This window comes from Myripristis murdjan, chromosome 10 (genome assembly GCF_902150065.1).
Source record: "Myripristis murdjan chromosome 10, fMyrMur1.1, whole genome shotgun sequence".
Taxonomy (NCBI): Eukaryota; Metazoa; Chordata; class Actinopteri; order Holocentriformes; family Holocentridae; genus Myripristis; species Myripristis murdjan.
Genome location: NC_043989.1, coordinates 22,151,314 through 22,173,546, shown reverse-complemented (window position 1 = coordinate 22,173,546; position 22,233 = coordinate 22,151,314). Strand labels below are relative to the sequence as shown.

General features: G+C 39.0%; 2 protein-coding genes across 3 annotated transcripts; both read right to left on the bottom strand.

The window, feature by feature from the left end:
• Positions 1-1,214: 1,214 nt before the first annotated feature.
• On the bottom strand, positions 1,215-20,710 carry LOC115366198 (protocadherin alpha-C2-like). Of its 2 annotated transcripts, XM_030061527.1 has the most exons (3): positions 18,206-20,710; positions 4,545-4,580; positions 1,215-3,170 (listed from the first exon to the last, which is right to left on the bottom strand). In XM_030061527.1, the coding sequence occupies exons 1-2, from the start codon at positions 20,666-20,668 to the stop codon at positions 4,569-4,571; spliced, it is 2,475 nt and encodes an 824-aa protein (XP_029917387.1). In that variant the 5' UTR covers positions 20,669-20,710; the 3' UTR covers positions 1,215-3,170; positions 4,545-4,568. The 2 variants fall into 2 exon arrangements, with proteins under 2 accessions (XP_029917387.1, XP_029917388.1); XM_030061528.1 differs by lacking the exons at positions 4,545-4,580; positions 18,206-20,710 and adding an exon at positions 8,689-11,267.
• LOC115366199 (protocadherin alpha-C2-like) lies at positions 14,137-16,577 on the bottom strand. Its single transcript, XM_030061529.1, has one exon. The coding sequence runs from the start codon at positions 16,546-16,548 to the stop codon at positions 14,137-14,139; it is 2,412 nt and encodes an 803-aa protein (XP_029917389.1). The 5' UTR covers positions 16,549-16,577.
• Positions 20,711-22,233: the final 1,523 nt, after the last annotated feature.

The window sequence follows — 22,233 nt, the reverse complement described above, 5'->3', positions numbered from 1 at the left end:
CTATTTAATCAATCAAACTTTATTTATATAGCGTCAAATCACAACAGAAGTTATCTCATGACGCTTTACAGGTAGAGCAGGTAAAGACCACGCTCTACAAATTTAACACCAATGCTTTAAGGTGGTTGCTCCACTTGTAATAGTTATTGTTAATTGATTGCTGTGTGTTGTTCTTTTTAACTGTTAAGTGTGTTGGGACCATGTTGCATGGTGATTCCACACTCTAAATAAATAAATTGAATTGAATTGAATTTACACTGATCAACAGATAAAACCTAATGCCAACTGATACAGTGAAAACAAATTTCTACAAATTAATTGGACATAATTAACATACAAACAGAATTCAGACCCTATGTGATATACCTAAATGATCTCTGGTGGAATTAAGTGTTCTTGTAGGTCACAGAAATTGAACATTAGTGTATTCTAGATTTTAATGTTAAATACTCATCTATCTAAGTTCTGTGGCTGCTGAATCAATTGCCTGACAAAAACTACAGTATCTGGGCAGAAGAAAATTCCAAGTAAATCCACATCAAGGTTCTTGAAAACTGCAGATCAGGGGAAGAATATAAGAACATTTCCAAGGCATTGAATTTCCTTTGAAGTACAGTTAATTTGGTCATACAAAAATGGAAACAACATGGCACAGCTTTAAATTTGACTGGCGCAGGTCCTCCTCAAAAATGTGATTGTCCATGTGAGAGGGGCCCTGGATCATGAGGGTCACCAAGAGGCCCATGACAGCTCTGAAGGAGTCATAGTTGAGACAAGAGAGACTGTTCATACTACCACACTGCCGGAGTATTTCAACAGTCTCAGCTGTATGGAAGAGTGGCAAAACGGAAGCCGCTGCTGAAACTGCTCTTCTATAGTCTGATGAGACCGAATTGAGCTTTTTTGCCATCACACTAAATGATCTGTTTTGCATTAGATAAACATTTCATATCACCAGAAACACACCATCCCTACAGTACGATTTTCCTTTAATCAAGAATTTCCCCTTCAGCTAATGAACAACTACTTGATTTAAACAACTGAGCAAATAAGCTATTTAAACATCAAATCTGCATAGTTTATCCTTACTAACCCTCAACCCTAACCTTAACCCTGACCCTAGATCTAACACTAATAATAATGCAATAATGCAACTTGTCCCAAAAGTGAGATAATATCATGCTTATTGACATAAAACTCAGAAATTCAATCCATCATTAACTATAATGTTCTATAATGAGTTTATATTTAACAAATCACCATGGTATACAGTATGCTCACACTACACAAGTTAATACATATTGCACAAGAAAAGTCACTGTACAAAGGCTCTTATATGATTGCCCATCACACGACAACTTTATGCAGTGAACGCAATGTGAGTTAATACTAAAAATTTTGGCTACATGATGTCTGTTTACTGTTACAGATACTTTGCCTGTACATTTGTTTGCACAGCAGTTCCACTGTTTTCGCTTACTTTTAGAATAAAGCATTGACATAAAAAAAAAACATATTCATAGAACAGATGAACATATATCCATAGATCAGTTATATCTGTATCCAAATTATGCAGATACATACAGTAATCAGTAATAAGTTGTAAGTAAGCACAACTTCCATTCAGCAAAATACTTCTTCAATACTGTAGAGCAAACATAAGGCGATAAATATTTCATTTACTTGGCTCTAGTGTTCCGATCGGAGATTTCAACTTGTTACATAATCTCAGAAGATATTGATATTCAGGAGCACCAACAGTTTGGCATTAAAAAGTAAATGAGAAAGTACATTGTCATATTAGAGGGATATAGACATGGACATTGGTCAATCCATTCTTAAGGACTCACTGTTTTCTCTTGTGCTCATTTCATTCAAACTCATTTGGCACAGTCAATGAGATCTTTTAGCAACTGGAGTTATGTTCCTCAGACAAGACAGTAGTGTCCAGGAGGACAGAACATTCAAACACACTGTAGGTTTAAAGTCTCATTCATAAATTTGTCCCACTGTTGCCAGACATACCTATTGCCTAAAATTAGCAAAAAGGATGAAAGGTTACAGAACTGACCCCCTCAGAAAACCCTGATGACTTTATCATGTCATGCAAGTGTGCTGTGTTGCTTCACTTCCTCACTGTGGTCCCATTAAAGTGTTGTCTCTTTCTTGTCTTGAAAATGACACAACAGCATGGCCTACCTTGAGACAATGGACTACTCAATGTCATAAAATAGGCTACCTAAAAATATCACAGCACTTTGAATACTCCATGCAGACAAAGAAACTGAAAGGCTGATACATAATGGTTAAAGGCCTCACTCCCTGTTGTCCTATGTATTGGTTAATGGAATTCAATCTCTTTAGACTCTCACTCACACATCTAGGCCTAGCCTACCCATAAAGCATAAAGCCAAATACAAAACAAATCTACTAAAATCTACCACATTTACAAAACACTGATTCCATTTTCTCAAACATTTTCAAATCCTCAGTTGATGCTTTTCTGACATTTAGGTGATTCTTGTGCTATTTGCTTATTCACTTATCTCAATTCAATTATGTATTCCACATCAGTGCTCTCACAGAGCATCACAAGCACAGAGGTTAAAAAAAAAACACCAAGGTAGATTTTTTTAGAGAGGAAAAACAGTCTTTTAAAGGCATTTCAACATTCCCATGTCCACTCCCTTAGTCCTTGTTGTAGATTATTTGAATATCCATTGATGTCATTTTCTATGCAGTCCACTTCTCTATGAGTGTCCTCTCATCCTCATATCCTCTCAAATGTTTTTTTTTTCTTTTAGATGAAATTCCATGGTTGTAGCCATGCAGTTTTCTCATGCGTATTGATGGACAGAGGGGCTATGTTGATTGGTTTTGCATGTGCTTATAGAAAGCCTTGTGTGAGACAGGGTGAGGAATAGGGGTGGGGCTGGGGGAGGGGGCTCCAGTGAATCATTATAGTGGCTTTTAGTCCTACAGCATGACAGCTGCACTTTATAAGTAACAGGAGCCAGACTGAGATTGACTGAGAGATGTGGCAGTGGGGCACAGGGGTTCATGGATGGGGGTTTCTCCTTTCCTCAGTCAAGGGTACACTCGTGGCATCATTCCAATGAATAGCTGGAGGCAGGGGCTTACGTGGAACTGCTGCTGCTGGTGGTAGATGCCTGCCAATGAGAGAAGAGAATTAGACAAATATGAGCATGATCCAGGGTATTAACAGCCTTGTGATTGGCCTCAGACTCTGACATATCTCATGCAGCTGAGATCTGTCACTCAGACAGGGCTTCAGGCAGAACAACAGAGTGGGAGGGGGGTTGGGCAAGCCCTTAGACATGTAGTGGTGAGGTGGCGGATCTATCAATGAAAACCATGCTCCAAGATTATGAGGGAGAGTGGTTGCTAAGTAACTGGGTGATTGGTTTCACTTTGCGTCTCGCCTGCACAAAGAATTGGGTCACAATTCATATTGCAGCAACCAGGAATTCACAAGTGTCATCCTGTGAACTCAGTAAAATTTGAACATTGAATCCAATCACACAAAACACAGTAACAGTCCAATCCCATTTGCAAACATTTTGAGATGTGATTAAGTATTAAACTGTATTAGTGATGGGTCAGTATGGGATATACATAGATTAATTTTCACATGCACTGGACCCTTTTGATAGCACAGTGATTGAATAAAAACAGAACAGATCTATCAATACATTCATATACGTTCATATGTATATTAAAGCACATATCAGATTTGTGAAAAGGCAAGGGAGTGATGAGAGTGCCAGGTGCATTACTGAGTTTTCAAAAACTGTAATCAGTGACCATTGTGTTAGAAAAACATCTTCACTTTATTTTGCATTACATGATTATTCTCCCATGAGCCCAGGGAACAGGTGTGTGGTTCAGGTATTGGCTGCAGTCAAGTGTGACAGTTTGTGTTTCTTTGCCAAAGGCAGGTGCTAGGAAAAGCATACCTTTTCAATGCCCCTTAATCTGGATTACCACTTTTGCTTGATTCTCTGCCAAAAAGACCAATAATATCATAAAATGATCAACAAAGTATCATCATCAGTACCATTATTTTACTTTAGTCTCTTTTACCCCCTGGGGTCAAATTAAGGTCATTAAGATTGTCCATTAGAGGCTTTGCTAAATTTTTCAGGGGAGAGAAAGAAAAACAGAGTACCAGTAGCACCTTATGCAAATATCCCCTTTAACTGTACAGTACCAATAGCAACAGTGTTAATTACACTCATGGTTCAACTGGATGAACCCATTTAGGGTGGGCATTGAAGACTGGCCTGTAATATCAGTAAGGCTAACCATAATGTGTGCATCAAGAGGCTAACACAAGAGTTTTGGCAAACTGCATGTGATGTCAATAGAGTGACCCTTTGCAATAAAAAAAAATCCCCTTCTTTAAGGAAAAAAATGAGACAAAAATTCACTGAGAACAAAACAAACACAAAAAACAAATCAAACACAGTTCTAACATCATTCATCAAGGGAATCCAGATCGGGGGAGTGAGACTCCTGCATACCTCCAGCTGCAGAGTGGACTTCCCTCATTTAGGGTACTTTAGAGTGGGGAGAAAAGAAACAGGTAATTCAATGGTCAGGTCATTGTATGCACAAAAAAGAATCTTTGAAAATGTATCATATGATGACTAGATTTAGTGTTTCTAATTTGTATCCACTCAAAATTATGACAAAATTCATTGTGATATCTCAAGTCTCTATCGATTAAAAAGTCCATTTTAATCTTGAAAAAAAAAGACAGATTAAGCTTGAAAAGTGTGATACTAGCTTGCATGGCTGATATGGCAATTTATGAACATTGATATGGCTGATATGGCAGTTTATGAGCAAACATGGTCATTCTGTAAGAGCAGAAAAATGTTATATCCAAACATAAATTTAACAAGGCAATCATTTAGTCTTCCTGTCCATACTTACCTTTTTTTTTTTTACAGAAACCCTTAATAAAGAAGCAACCGGGCATTACCTTTTGCATATTGTCAAAATCATGGCATCATGTCTCATTTTAATAATCTTGACACAGATACAAGCAAAGACACTAAATGCCAGTTAAAGATTCCTGCAAGTGCCCTTATTCTACCATGCTCCAGACTTCTTTTTGCTCTCTGTTTCAGTGGAATGATGCAACATGAGGCAGGGAGCAGGGCTCTGCACCACAAAGGGGGGTGTGGCAGCACTGAAATGCTCCACACAGCAATGCAGATTCTGCTGCTGTGATCTGGTATGTACACATACTGTTGAGAGCATTAATGACCATTGTTCGCTGAAATGTGTAACAAGAACCATATATATCTGAGAACACCTATCAGTGCGTCATGACAAGAAGCCAGCTGCTCAGAAACGTTAACCATTTAAAAAGGTTTCTTGTTTGACAAACAAACAAACAGGTTTTGCATATATCACAGGCCAAAGTCATGCAGTATCATGTCAGTAAAAGAGTCACAACAATTAGGACAGTGAATTGATAGGTCAGACTCCCTGATTTAAACACAGTTGACAGAATTTTCAGGTTGCTTAACTTGAAATGAATCTATTTTACCTCAATTTACAAACACTACAAGACATAGACAAAACACTGGTTTTCAAAGATATGTCAGGTTGAAGGTATTTGAGTATCAGTTTTATTTGTAGAGTTGCCACTGTACTCTGACCAACTGGTGCATTATCCTTGGTGTATGTATCTACATTAAGAAATAAAGGATTATACTCAGAAATATCTCATACAGTTGATTTGCTTGATCATTTGTCTGACATTACACAAAATGTTTTCAGCCATCCAACCTTCATCCGTGTGTATAAATACAGGGGCTCAACCCCTACTAAAGTAGGTCAAGTAAGCTAAGAGGTCACCTAGAATGGAATCATATAGAACTTCGAAGTGAATCAGTGCTGTACACTAAACTCAATACACATTCACATGAAATATATCAGACAGTCAGATTTAGACTAATAATCATTAAAAACATACAGTATTTCAGAACTACTGTGGTAAACAATGTGGAGCTCAAGTACTCATCATTCATAAAACAGATCAAACCAATACTCAGCAAAAAAGTATTTAAGTATTTTAGTATCAGTACTCAGTAAATTCATTAATTCACTGATTCCACTGATTCTGATTACACTATAAAGTAGGCTTTGACAACAAATCTGTAAAACGTCAACATTTATTGATTAACTGTTGTTCTTTGTAGCTCATACCGATACTTTGTCAGTGATAAAAATGTTTGTCATTTCCAGTATACCACTGAATGTCAGTAAAAGATAAAAAGTTTAGAAAAAAAGTACACAAACTATGGAAATGACCTGTTTTAACTGGAGTCAAAGAGGACACACAAAAACCCCTGGTACTGCCACTGAAAGAAGAATATAATGAGTTTATGTAAGTTAATCGGTTTAAATCTAATATTTAATGGGTGCAACTGTGTATTCCTCAGTGCGATAATGTGCCACAGTGCTCACTGACTGAAAAAACTCAGCTATTTCAGATGATCACAGTTTTCTAAATGCAAATTCTTAACACTCAAAGCTGTCCTACACAAACAGTGGTTGAAGCTGAACATTTTGGCCATGCATGAAAAAAGCGACTTCAAGTTACAGTGCCACTTGCTGACTCTCAGAAATGAATAGGTACATATTCAATAGTGCATCAGACTGACAATCAACCAGAATGGACTCAAAAGACTCTCTGCTAAGTATTTTCAGGTGACTATAGACAAATGCTCAGCAAACTTTATTATTTATGTCAACTACCTTTGAATTGAGTATTACACCCGATCATAGTGCCATTGACAGGCTGCTAGCAGACTGTAAATAACTAAAGTTAAGGTTAGGGTTGATTTTGAGGTTGATACAGAAAAGGGGTTCGGATTAAGCATGCAAAGGAACCTAGTGGGGTCAGGAGAAGGACAGCTAAAAACTTTTTTGTTTGGATTAAATAACAGTAAGGCAAAAGATGATAAAAAAAAAAAAAATTCTGGATGCAGGAATGCCCTTTGCTTCCTCCTCTTAGCTAATAGCCAGCAGATACACAGTTGAAGAAATTTGTTGATTAGTAGCCCTGCTTGAGATGCCACTTACAATCGGTATGTAAAAGTTATGTAATACATTTCAGCACGTTATAAGTTATCATCATATTATGTTAACATGTTATGTTATTATTAGTTCTCTCCACAAATGATGACTGTTGGCAGGCAGCTGACAGGTTGCATAGATCCTGACAGTGAAGGTGTTACCGAGAAAATACCTGGAAACATAATTAAGTTTGGGTTTGAGGGTAACGAGATTTTTTAAAACATTTTATTGACTCAGTAATCTTCTGATCTTATACTTAGACTAATCTTCTCAAGACATTTTGAAACTGGGGTATATTTTTATTATTCTCATGAACAATTTTTCATGCTCACGGCTCTACTTACTACCAAAGGGAAAACAAAAGGTTCCTATGGCAGCTTCCTATGTGGACTGTGTTGAGGGGTGATCCTGAAAAAATAAGAGATTTGGAGACAAAACTTATATACTGGCTCCACAGTTTGAAATTGCTACGGCGGTTGTTTGTTAAAGTATTTACACGCACATCGAAAACGGGCACAAAACAAAAAGAGCCTTCAGAGATTGGTGGTCTAATTTACTACTTTTAATGCAAAATTAGACATTAGAGTACATGCTAGACTTCCTTAATGTCAACTTAGAAAATCATATCCAATTATCTATACAGTATAGACAGGTCTTTCAAACTAAACTGATGTGTCATGTCAGGGCAGACAGAATGTGTGACATTCAGCATGTTCAGCATATTCAGCATATCTGTCTATCTATCTATCTATCTATCTATCTATACACACACACACACACGCACACACACAGACATATACATATACATATATATACAATAATCCTTGAAACAATGTTTATTATTATAGATGAATACATTCATGTTTTGGTTAGATATATAGGACACCTTTATCTTAATATCTAAACCGATGAACAACATGACGTTGCCAAAGCTATTGAAGAGCACAATTGAAAAATACTTTTTAAGTGTGTTTGATTAACAGATAGATGTTTACAGGTGTGAACACAAGAAAAAATCCTGCAACAGCTGCTGCTGGCAATGCCCTAGCATGAAATATTATAAAATTATCTGAGTTCAGTTTCTTGATTCATGCCTATTGCAGACATAATTTGTGAAGTTTACAAGCCATGTTTACATTGTAAACGCAAGGCAGACAGTGAAATTTCCTGTTATTTTGTGATGTCACTTCTAAATGTTATGCTATCCTGGTCTAAAGGGGGTCTGCATAACACTTCTGCAGAGGCTAGACCACATGGGAAATTTCTTGAATGTAAAATACTCTGTTAAGCACATGTGATCATTCTTATTTTCACAGACTTCTGGATCTATGGTGGGTTAGACTGTGAATTCTGCATCTTATGGTAAATTTAATTGATATTCATGAAACAAAAAGACAGCATCCAGTGTGCTAGGAAGGAAGAAAGGAAAATATTTAAACTAACGAGATGTCACACTTTAATTATACCAATGTACGTCTTGTATTTGGGTGTTTATACATATTTTAGTGAGTTCCATAAAAAGACTGGATAATTATCAAGAATTGATGAGATATAGATAGTCATCATTCATACCTGAAGAGTGGAAGCAGCTGAGTCACTAGTCTCTGTCAGCCCTGTGCTCCTTGGTATACTGGACACGATGTACCTGGAGCCCTTTGGCAGAGGCTGTCGAACCACCAGCTTTCCCTTCCTGGTCTCCGCTAGAAACAGACTGTACCAGTAGGCATCGTTGGAGACCAGGGTGGAGTCTGCGATGGTTGAGTTCCTCTCACTGATCACACTGTTCCTACAGGGAGGAGCCGCTTTGCTGGCCTTGGGTTTCTGACACTTCAGCACGATGGTGACCAATATGGTGATCAAGAGCAGAAATGACACCAAGCCCAGACCAATGACCAAATACAGGTTTAAGTCCGAAAAGATGTCATATTCCAGAGGCACCTCAGTCATGTCAGAGTAGGCCTTGACAGCAGTCTCCACTGTGGACAGCTTGATGGTGACTGTGGCAGAGAGAGCCGGCTCCCCGTTGTCCTTGGCAACAACAACCAGACGCTGGTGACGTGGATCTCTGTAACTGAACATCCTCATGGTCCGGATCTCTCCGTTGTATTGGTCCAGACTGAATAAGGTGGCATCAGTCACCTGCAGAAACTGGTATGTAATCCGAGAGTTCAGCACCGAGTCAGTGTCTATGGCTATCACCTTGGCAACCAGAGAGCCTTTATCCGTGGATCTGGGGATCTTCTCCTCCACCATCGAGCCGTGCGCGCGCCACGGAGAGACAATGACAGGAGTGTTGTCGTTCTGGTCCACAATAATGATGTGGACCGTCACATTACTGCTGAGTGGAGGAACACCAGAGTCTCTGGCCTCAATGTGGAAAAGAAACTCTTTCTCCATCTCATAGTCAAACGTCTTGAGTGCGTACAGATTACCGTTCTCTGGATTGATGGAGAACAGCATAGACATGGAGGTGTTGGCGATCTCCTTCTCGATAATAAAATAAACTAGATACTGATTTTCATGGAGGTCTGGGTCAAACGCAGTGAGGGAACTCAACAAGGCCCCAGGGGCATTATTCTCCATTACACGTATAGTATAGAAGGACTGAGGGAACTGAGGAACATTGTCATTAACATCCAGCAGCTCTAAAGTCATAGTTTCATTGTCAGACAATAGAGGAGAACCTCTGTCTGTGACAGTGAATGTGATGTCATATTCTGGAACCTTCTCACGGTCCAGTGATTCTGAGATTATCAGCTCAAAGTAATTATCTGAGGATTCTCTCATTTTGAACGGCATATTATCAGGAATATGAAGATCAACTATTCCATTATCACCTGAATCTTTATCACCGACACTAACCACTGCTATCACTGTGTCTAATGGTGCATTTTCTTTAATAGGACTTTGAAATGATTTGATGGAAATTTCTGGGTGATTATCATTCATATCTGTCACCAATATTGTCAGTTTACACTGTCCAGATAAGGCATTTGGTCCTTTATCAGTAGCAATAACTTCCATATCATAAATCTTGAAATCTTCATAATTGATCATCTCTTTCACTCTGATTTCACCACTATCTGGATTCAGAGTGAACGTGTTTTGCGTTTTCTCTGATGTATACAAACTGTAAGAATAAATTATATCCGAATTTGTTCCCTCGTCTAAATCACTGGCGTTCAGTTTAATTACAAGACTGCCAATGGGAGAGTTTTCCATTACATATATTTTGTTGTTTTCTTTGTCAAACGTAGGGGCGTTGTCGTTTATATCAAGCACGCGAACTACAATGTTGGCTGTACCTGTGCGCGTGGGAACTCCGCCATCTACAGCGGTGAGTATTAGATTATGAACAGCCTGCTGCTCTCTATCTAAAGCCTTTTTCAGAATCAAATCAGCAAACTTTGACCCATCTCTCCCCGTCTGAATTTCGATTGCGAAATGTTCACTTGAGCTCAGATGGTAGTCTTGGACAGAATTAGTTCCAACATCCGGGTCTACAGCGTTGTTGAGCGAGAATCGCTCTCCAACGGAACTCGACTCAGAGATATCCAAAGGCATTGTTCCCCGTCGGAAATGTGGAGCGTTATCATTAATGTCGGTGATTTCGACCTCAATATTAAACATTCGTATTGGGTTTTCGATCGTAGCATCTAGTTTAAGAAAGCATGAAGTAGCTGTCTTCAAGGGGCACAAAAACTCTCTGTCCATCTTTTCCAAAATATACAGCTCTCCCGTGTCCTTGTTGATGTCGACATATTTTTGATTGCCGACCACATCTATCCGCATTTTTCTTTTAGTCAGAGTCTTTACATCTAATCCTAAATCAGCTGCTAAATTGGCAACAACAGAGCCTTCTTCCATTTCTTCTGGAACTGAATAATGCGTAACGGCAAATGACGAGTCCGTGACAGCAGAAACGATAAGAATTGTCAACACATACCGTCTCCAAGTAAATTGATGAGTGTGAGAAGCCATTGGTCCGTGCGTAAAGTTTGGAAATATAGTATCCCTTGAATAAACTGTTGTCCTGCTCAGCAGTGAAACCAACCTATGTCCTCAAGTGAAATGGTTCATAATGTTAGGTCCGTAATAAATCGAAGCCGATGACATCACTGAGGATGATTTCATAGCGAGCAGCGACCTACTGAGCCCTTTTTGAGCCCTTGCATTTTGGCTTATAACGCTGATCATGCTGGTTATTATGATTATTATGATGATGATGATGATGATTATGATTATTATTATTATTATTATTATTATTGTTGTTGTTGTTGTTGTATATCCCATCAACGTTTCCAACTTTTTCAGAACTTGTAGTGTGTGTTTTATAGGCCCTTTTTCAGTTTCCTGTAGTTCTCGACGATCGCCTAGTGTCGTAGTTGCTACCGCCAGTGAACGCATCCTGCATCATAGTTACTTCATTTCTTTATGTTGTGTCGGGTTTTGCGCACGGATATTAGAACGCATGCGAAATAAACACCGACATTCGCCGATTCACTGACTTTTATCATCTGCACTAATAAACATGAGTGCATGGTAATTGTCACTTTCTGTATTTTGGTACAGTCGGTGCAAAGATCCTGCAACACAGCTGCTTCATTTGGTCAAGTTATGCCGAGTGATAGGCATGGGTGTACATGCGCAAAACACCATACATAATAAAGGAACATTTACCAAATTGTATTTTGCCCCCGTCACACACATTCTTCGCATCATAACTTTTAAATTAAGTAATTTACGTGCAGCATGTGTAACAGAGATGCATCTTTAGACCATGCCGTGTCCAGTTATGCACGTGCATATCTGTACAAAAAACACCGTGCATAACGGAGGGCTGTTTCGACTTTTGTTTTTCTCACTGCTTCAGTAGATTTGCTGATTAAAATTATAATATTATAATATAATATTATTGTAAACTTTCTGCCATTATACATTTGCTTCATTTCACCATGAAATGCCATACACATTGATATCCCTTTTCTGCAAAAATCAGGACATAGCAGATGCCATACAAGACACTTAACACTGACACTGCCAGTGGAAGTCAATGATTACCAAAAAAAAAAATAAATAAATAAATAATAAAAATAATAAAAATAAAAAAATCTGCATAACACTTTTTGTAATCATACCAGTGTAACGACACTATGTAACTTAAAAGTGTACACGCATAAAATACATTATTATACTTAGGAAAAAAAATAAAAATGTTCTTGTACCTGATATCTTTACTGATGTATCATTCCCACTCTTTTGTTTACTGAATTAATATTGTGTCACTGAAGATTAAGATGACCTCAGGTGATGTTTGATTTGCCAACAAACATTTAAGTGACATTATGTTTTTCCAAGTACTATTTGCAAAACTCCAAGGCCATATATCTTGTGCTCACATTAATGGATTTATTTGCAACAACCACCAGTATGCACATTGTAAAATAATGATTTAGCTGGAAATAATCCAGGGATTCTTCCTGCATCTCTAGGTTAGGAGTTTTAGTAAGTATGATGTAAAAACATAGCCATATGTACAGTGATACACTTAAATGAATTCTTTCTAACTTAACAACCGGCATGCTATTGACATAAAAAGTGCACATTAAAAATGCCATAGTATTTTTCTTCCTATATTTTGTATTTTGTGAGGAGTTGGCCAGTGTTTGTCACTTACTAGAATTTCTAAATCCACAACAATAAAGCTAACACTGTGTTAAAGTTTCATCATTCAATAAGCTGATGCACTGTGCTTTAAGCGTTTATCCAATCCTATTGATCTACAGTTTTCCTGTATGTTTGTGGCAGTTTTATAATAGAGCTGGGTACTGGATATTTCAAACCATTTTTTAAGACCAATTCAGCAACATCAGGAAAAGTTTGTCAGGGTTGATATTAACACGGTATAAACATGGCTATAAAAATGATGAGCAGCATTTAAGCTTTCAACGCCAAAGGTAATAATCACAGCGGTTCCAAGGAGCAGATGTCTTTTGATGTCACTAACAGTTATTTCAGTTAATGAGTTTGTTGTTGCCCAAATTTGCATCACAACTGAGCATCACCCTGATACCTATGAGACACAACATAACATTGAATCCATTAAGGAAAGAGTGGGAAAAGGAACATCAAGCATTACTAGTTATGTTGGCTGGTGGAGTTTACGAACTACCATGAACATAAATACAATATGACAGGTGGTATTTTAGGATTCTACTTATTGGATTCATCATATTATAGACACATCATATAGACAAATGTGACAACTCTGCACAAGAAGTGTGTGTGTGTGTGTGTGTGTGTGTGTGTGTGTGTGTGTGTGTGTGGGTGGGTGTGGGTGGGTGTGTGTGGGTGGGTGTGTGTAGGTGGGTGGGTGGGTGGGTGGTTGTGTGAGTGGGTGTTGGAAATAAGGAGCTGGGAAGCCAAAAAAACAAACAAACAAAAAAAAGCTGGAAGGGGCATGTCACTACTTCTGAACAGAAATTATACCCATGATAAAAACTTCTGCAGCTACTTGGTGGAGTACATTACATTATGTTGTATTATTACGCCACTGCCAGACCATTATGGATTAAGCAGATTGTCAATACCTTCACAATATAATTCTGCATCTTATCCAAAAGTGTTACACAGAAGAATACACTGGAAGACTGGAACACTGAAAAGTCAGCGCAAGACTGGGAATGGATTATATTGTTTACATTTAGACGCAGGGCAGGGGGGGAAATTGCTGTAATTTAAACTGATTCCTGATGTTAAAAGGAATAGCAGACTGAGGTCATCGGGATGAAAATTGCACAGAGGGCTGTGTTACTGTTCATATCTACAGTATATATAAATTAAAACAGTGTATGCATTGGACAAACTGTCTTGTGTGAAATAACTTCAACAGAAAGCATAGAATATATATTTTCAAACATGTACGTCTTGTATTTGGGTGTTTATACATATTTTAGTGAGTTCCATAAAAAGACTGGCTGGATAATTATCAAGAATTGATGAGATATAGATAGTCATCATTCATACCTGCAGAGTAGAAGCTGCTGAGTCACTAGTCTCTGTCAGCCCTGTGCTCCTTGGTATACTGGACACGATGTACCTGGAGCCCTTTGGCAGAGGCTGTCGAACCACCAGCTTTCCCTTCCTGGTCTCCGCTAGAAACAGACTGTACCAGTAGGCATCATTGGAGACCAGGGTGGAGTCTGCAATGGTCGAGTTCCTCTCACTGATCACACTGTTCCTACAGGGAGGAGCCGCTTTGCTGGCCTTGGGTTTCTGACACTTCAGCACGATGGTGACCAATATGGTGATCAAGAGCAGAAATGACACCGAGCCCAGACCAATGACCAAATACAGGTTTAAGTCTGAAAAGATGTCATATTCCAGAGGCACCTCAGTCATGTCAGAGTAGGCCTTGACAGCAGTCTCCACTGTGGACAGCTTGATGGTGACTGTGGCAGAGAGAGCGGGCTCCCCGTTGTCCTTGGCAACAACAACCAGACGCTGGTGACGTGGATCTCTGTAACTGAACATCCTCATGGTCCGGATCTCTCCGTTGTATTGATCCAGACTGAATAAGGTGGCATCAGTCACCTGCAGAAACTGGTATGTAATCCGAGAGTTAAGCACCGAGTCAGTGTCTATGGCTATCACCTTGGCAACCAGAGAGCCTTTATCCGTGGATCTGGGGATCTTCTCCTCTACCACCGAGCCGTGCGCGCGCCACGGAGAGACAATGACAGGAGTGTTGTCGTTCTGGTCCACAATAATGATGTGAACTGTCACATTACTGCTGAGTGGAGAAACACCAGAATCTCTGGCCTCAATGTGGAAAAGAAACTCTTTCTCCATCTCGTAGTCAAACGTCTTGAGTGCGTAAAGATTACCATTCTCTGGATTGATGGAGAACAGCATGGACATGGAGGTGTTGGCGATCTCCTTCTCTACGATAAAATAAACTAGATACTGATTTTCATGGAGGTCTGGATCAAACGCAGTGAGGGAATTCAACAAGGCCCCAGGGGCGTTATTCTCCATTACACGTATAGTGTAGAAGGACTGAGGGAACTGAGGAACATTGTCATTAACATCCAGCAGCTCTAAAGTCATAGTTTCATTATCTGACAATGGAGAAGAACCTCTGTCTGTGACAGTGAATGTGATGTCATATTCTGGAACCTTCTCACGGTCCAGTGGCTCTGAGATTATCAACTCAAAGTAACTGTCTGAGGATTCTCTCAGTTTGAAAGGCATATTTTCAGGGATAGTTAGATCAACTATTCCGTTGTCACCTGAATCTTTATCACCGACACTAACCACTGCTATCACTGTGTCTAATGGTGCATTTTCTTTAATAGGACTTTGAAATGATTTGATGGAAATGTCTGGGTGATTATCATTCATATCTGTCACCAATATTGTCAGTTTACACTGTCCAGATAAGGCATTTGGACCCTTATCAGTAGCAATAACCTCCATATCATAAATCTTGAAATCCTCATAATTGATCATCTCTTTCACTCTGATTTCACCATTATCTGGATTCAAAGTGAACGTGTTTTGCGTTTTCTCTGATGTATACAAACTGTAAGAATAAATTATATTCGAATTTGTTCCCTCGTCTAAATCGGTGGCGTTCAGTTTAATTACTAGACTGCCAATGGGAGAGTTTTCCATTACATATATTTTGTTGTTTTCTTTGTCAAACGTAGGGGCGTTGTCGTTTATATCAAGCACGCGAACTACAATGTTGGCTGTACCTGTGCGCGTGGGGATTCCGCCATCTACAGCGGTGAGTATTAGATTATGAACAGCCTGCTGCTCTCTGTCTAAAGCCTTTTTCAGAATCAAATCAGCAAACTTTGACCCATCTCTCCCCGTCTGAATTTCAATGTCAAAATATTGACTTTCACTGAGATGATACGTTTTAACTGAGTTCGAGCCAAAATCGGGATCCAAAGCATTGGTTAATGAGAAGCGCTCTCCTGACGGGGTTGATTCAGATATATCCAAATGCATCGTGTCCCTTCGGAAATGAGGTGCATTGTCATTGATGTCCATTATCTCAACTTCAATGTTGAACAATCGAACCGGATTTTCAAGTGTGACATCCATTTTCAGAAAACATGATGGATTCTTGCTGTTACATAGATATTCTCGGTCTATCTTTTCAGCTACTAACAACTCCCCCGTATCTTTGTTTATCTCAAGATACCTCTTGTTAGCGATCACATCCAGTCTCATTTTACGTCGACCCAAGGCTTTCGCATCAAGACCCAAATCCGCTGCAAGATTAGCAACCACAGATCCTTCCTCCATCTCCTCTGGAATCGAGTAGTGCGTAACGGCAGAAATTGTGGACAGAGCTACACAGGAAAGAATGAAGAGGGAGACATACCTTCTCCAAAGCTGGTGACTCAGTTTTAAATCCATTTTTTTTTTCGAAACTGAGTTTGATCTGATGAAATATTTTAAGTCTTTAAAACTATCAAGAAGTAAAACTCTTGTTATTTTACATAAAATACCCGAAATAACTGACTATATTGCAATCACTGCTTTGTTTTTTAGGGACCTGTCCAGAGAGGGCTGCTCCTTCTTCTGCCACCGAACTGTCATGGCGACCATTGCGTCACCAAATAAATAAATAAGCAAAATCATTTTGCTGGTGAGTAGCGACACTGTGTGCACTACATCAGTGTACACTCTTACAGGGTTAAAGGACATAATATAACACATCTGTCATCTCTCGGAAACCACACGCGTTGCGTTTCAAGACAATAATTTGTTGCTTTATGTTACCATCTGTACCTGTTGAAATGCAACACAGCTGTGAGCTGTCCAAAGGAGACACACGGATGAGTTAAAAACTGTCTATGTTTTTGGAATAAATGAAAACTCATAAGGCTGTGACATTGTTGTGTTGTAACACAGCTTAAATTTCACGATAAAAACTCCTTGTAGGCTTCAACAAATGATTTTTTAAAAATGTTGGATGTCCAACTGGTGCAGTCTGGCATTCAAAACAACACCTGTTATAACTAATGATACTGAGTATTTACCAAGACGCATTAAAGCATTATAGTGCAGTTCTAGTTCACCATAACACACGCGCAAGCACCAGCACCAGTATTGCTGAAGAGGTAATTACGCACAGAGGATAAGGGGCGATGCATAATGATACGTATGCACAAAATAACTGAACATACCACATAGTTTCCCCACAGAAGAGAGCATTTATTAAACTAAGAATGATGATGATAATGATGATGACCATACTACTACTACTTCTTCTACTACTACTACTACTAATAATAATAATTATTATAATAACAACAACAATAAGAGGTGCCGTGACAACGTGTCTACCTCTACGCAAGTTGGAACCATGCATACAAAGACTTGGATGACTCAGCTGAGCTGGATAATGTAAAAGAAGACAAAGCGTCAAAGACGAAGATGATATCAAAAAGGGATTGTGAATTTCACTATTTTTTTTTCTCAGTACACTAAAACAGCCTAACAGGTCTCCACATATTTCCCCAGCATTGATTATAATAATAAAAGGACTTAAAAAAAAAAAAAAAAAAAAAAAACTTTATTTGGAAATAACTTTTCAAAAACAATTATTTACGAGATACCTCTTTATACAGGTGTGCGCGTCCATGAGCCTATTCTTCGTTTTGCAAACATTATTGATATATTCTAGTTACAGATTTAAATATTATCATCATATCGCAAAGCTATGTGGGCACACGAATAATGCATCTTAGATAATAAATTATACCTGCACATTTGATCAGTCAGTACAGTCCTATGAATAGTATATAGCTATCTGTAACATTTGTGCGTAACAGTGCAGTGGAAACGGGCTGTTTTAGAGGATGTTTGAATGTTCAAGGTTTTGCGCATCTGACTACAGGAATTTGACAGATTTCAAATTGGACTCGTTGCAAATATTATTCATCTTTGTATTGCCCGGTATTTCGATATGGTTACGTTACAACGTGGTACAAAAATGCATGTTAATATTCGAATGAAAAAAGACACGCGTCTTATTAGGATATTAAATAAAAGCACCAGTCAATCTCACCTGCAGAGTGGAAGCAGCTGAGTCACTGGTCTCTGTGAGCCCTGTGCTCCTTGGTATACTGGACACAATGTACCTGGATCCCTTTGGCAGAGGCTGTCGAACCACCAGCTTTCCCTTCCTGGTCTCCGCTAGAAACAGACTGTACCAGTAGGCATCGTTGGAGACCAGGGTGGAGTCTGCGATGGTCGAGTTCCTCTCACTGATCACACTGTTCCTACAGGGAGGAGCCGCTTTGCTGGCCTTGGGTTTCTGACACTTCAACACGATGGTGACCAATATGGTGATCAAAAGCAGAAATGACACCGAGCCCAGACCAATGACCAAATACAGGTTTAAGTCCGAAAAGATGTCATATTCCAGAGGCACTTCAGTCATGTCAGAGTAGGCCTTGACAGCAGTCTCCACTGTGGATAGCTTGATGGTGACTGTGGCAGAGAGAGCGGGATCCCCGTTGTCCTTGGCAACAACAACCAGACGCTGGTGACGTGGGTCTCTGTAACTGAACATCCTCATGGTCCGGATCTCTCCGTTGTATTGGTCCAGACTGAATAAGGTGGCGTCAGTCACCTGCAGAAACTGGTATGTAATCCGAGAGTTCAGCACCGAGTCAGTGTCTATGGCTATCACCTTGGCAACCAGAGAGCCTTTATCCGTGGATCTGGGGATCTTCTCCTCCACCACCGAGCCGTGCGCACGCCACGGAGAGACAATGACAGGAGTGTTGTCGTTCTGGTCCACAATAATGATGTGGATTGTCACGTTACTGCTGAGTGGAGGAACACCAGAATCTCTGGCCTCAATGTGGAAAAGAAACTCTTTCTCCATCTCGTAGTCAAACGTCTTGAGTGCGTAAAGATTACCGTTCTCTGGATTGATGGAGAACAGCATAGACATGGAGGTGTTGGCGATCTCCTTCTCGATAATAAAATAAACTAGATACTGATTTTCATGGAGGTCTGGGTCAAACGCAGTGAGGGAACTCAACAAGGCCCCAGGGGCGTTATTCTCCATTACACGTATAGTATAGAAGGACTGAGGGAACTGAGGAACATTGTCATTAACATCTAGCAGTTCCAAAGTCATCGTTTCATTATCTGATAAAGGAGGAGAACCTCTGTCTATGACAATGAATACGATGTCATATTCTGGAATCTTCTCACGGTCCAATGGTTCTGACACTACCAGCTCATAATAGTTATCAGAAGATTCCCTCAGTCTGAAAGGCATATTTTCAGGAATATGAAGATCAACTATTCCATTATCACCTGAATCTTTATCAGTCACACTAACCACTGCTATCACTGTGTCTAACGGTGTATTTTCTTTAATTGGACTTTGAAATGATTTGATGGAAATTTCTGGGTGATTATCATTCATATCTGTTACCAATATTGTCAGTTTACACTGTCCAGATAAGGCATTTGGACCCTCATCAGTGGCAATTACTTCCATATCATAAATCTTGAAATCTTCATAATTGATCATCTCTTTCACTCTGATTTCACCACTATCTGGATTCAGAGTGAACGTGTTTTGCGTTTTCTCTGATGTATACAAACTGTAAGAATAAATTATATCCGAATTTGTTCCCTCGTCTAAATCGGTGGCGTTCAGTTTAATTACTAGACTGCCAATGGGAGAGTTTTCCATTACATATATTTTGTTGTTTTCTTTGTCAAACGTAGGGGCGTTGTCGTTTATATCAAGCACGCGAACAATGATGTTGGCTGTACCTGTGCGCGTGGGAACTCCGCCATCTACAGCGGTGAGTATCAGATTATGAACAGCCTGCTGCTCTCTATCTAAAGCCTTTTTCAGAATCAAATCAGCAAACTTTGACCCATCTCTCCCCGTCTGAATTTCGATTGCGAAATGCTCACTTGAGCTCAGATGGTAGTCTTGGACAGAATTAGTTCCAACATCCGGGTCTACAGCGTTGTTCAGCGAGAATCGTTCTCCAACGGAACTCGACTCAGAGATATCCAAATGCATTGTCCCCCGTCGGAAATGCGGAGCGTTATCATTAATATCCATTATTTCTATCTCAATATTAAACATTCGTATTGGGTTTTCAATCGTAGCATCCAATTTAAGAAAGCAGGATATTGTTGTCTTAGAGGGGCACAAATGTTCCCTGTCGACCGTTTCCAAAATATACAGTTCTCCTGTTTCTTTGTTAATATCAATATATTTCGTATGCGTCACAACATCTATGCGTATTTTTCGTTTTTTCAAGGTTTTCACGTCTAACTCCAAATCAGCCGCTAAATTAGCAACAACGGAACCTTCCTCCATTTCTTCGGGAATAGAATAATGAGTGACCGCAGATGCCATGTTCATGGTGGCAAAAAGAAGAATAACTGCCCAAACGTACCCTGTCAAAGACAGCTGAAGGATGCGACGAGCCATGGAGTAGAATCCTTGCGTAAACTGTGGCAATGCAATATGTGAAGAAACACACATCTCGTTCCGTTTAGCTGCACAACATATGTTAAACCTTTAATAAACCTGACACCAAGAGAGAGGTGCATACAAAATATCTCGCCGTCTGTCCTCCAGTGAAATGTCACCAGCACGATGACCTCACTGATGAGCCTGATTTCTCGGTGAGCAGCGACTCACTACGCATTTTCAACCCCTTGCACGTCGACAAGAAACGCAACACATTCCAGCCATTTCGAAGTGTAAAATATGACCACAGTATCTGTTGACCGAGTGTGGAATTAGCCTAACAGTAAATTGCTTTTTGACTCATTCCATATTTCTGACCAGGATTTTCTCAGCTGATGGGTTGTAATAATGGTCTTCATTACAAGCCTCATCTGTTACTACGCGTGATTGGTTGCTATTATCCTAATGTATGTGATGATCATTTTGCTAAATTAAAACCTAAATTATAAATGAACGGTCAGGAATTATTCAAGCTTGGGAGTGATTAATGAATTAACCTTGGTCACCAAATGTTTTTAGTGGTACCTTAATAGCTGTGTAGCATACATCATAGTTTAATATTTACTTATGTGTTAACCAAGATATGTATTTCATGAGCTAATTAGGGGGTTGAATGGCCTTTATCCAATTTACTAGGCATCTAAAGAAGACAAACCAGCGCAGCCAATCAACAGTGACATACATTTACTTGACTCATGATACAGGAGAACAGAACCTGATACCTTATACAACTCCATTGCTATATTTATGTGCATAGCTCTAAATGTGGTGTACAGTTTAATTCTACAGTGTGGTGGTGAACAACTACAGACAGCAATGTCCACATCCACAAACATATTCCTGATGAACAATGGGTTAAATGGCATGCACTTAATGATGAGTCAATTGCCTTATGGTCCCAAGTCCTGGAAGGGCTAAAAAATTTAAGTATTAGCTAATGAAACATTGACTTTGGATAATTCATTTAACTGATAATTTATTCACTATTCTTCACTCTGATTTAATTGTTTGCAACAACTGATGAGATGATACAATATCTAGTGCGTGATGTGCCATTGTATAGAGGCTAGACTCAAACATTTATTGATAATGGATTTGATTCGTATATTATCTTATGCAATTAACATGTATACATTTTTTCATCTACAAACTTGTGGACTGATTTTGCCTATGAGTATTTTGTGGCTGTTGCAATATTTGAAAATTATTATTAGTTGTTTATATATAGTGGTACCAGTGAAACACCTTCTGTCACACAGTTTGCAATGGATATTCATATCTAAACTTGGCTCATGAAGGAAAAATATGCTACTCCCTAGATATATGAATCTAAGATGAAAATTGCTTTACAATTTGACTTTAAAAAAAAAAAAAAGTTATAAAAATCGCTTGCATTTGAATTCATGTCTGTTCTTGAAAGGATAGTTAAAAAGATAACACTAGAAAAAGGTATCAATACAGCATTGCATTTGACGAGTAAAAAAATATTTAAATTTACAGTGACTTTAATATGGGAGAGTGACAAACTCTTACATGGAGTGACTCAGATAAAAAACTTAACTTGAGGAAAGTGAACA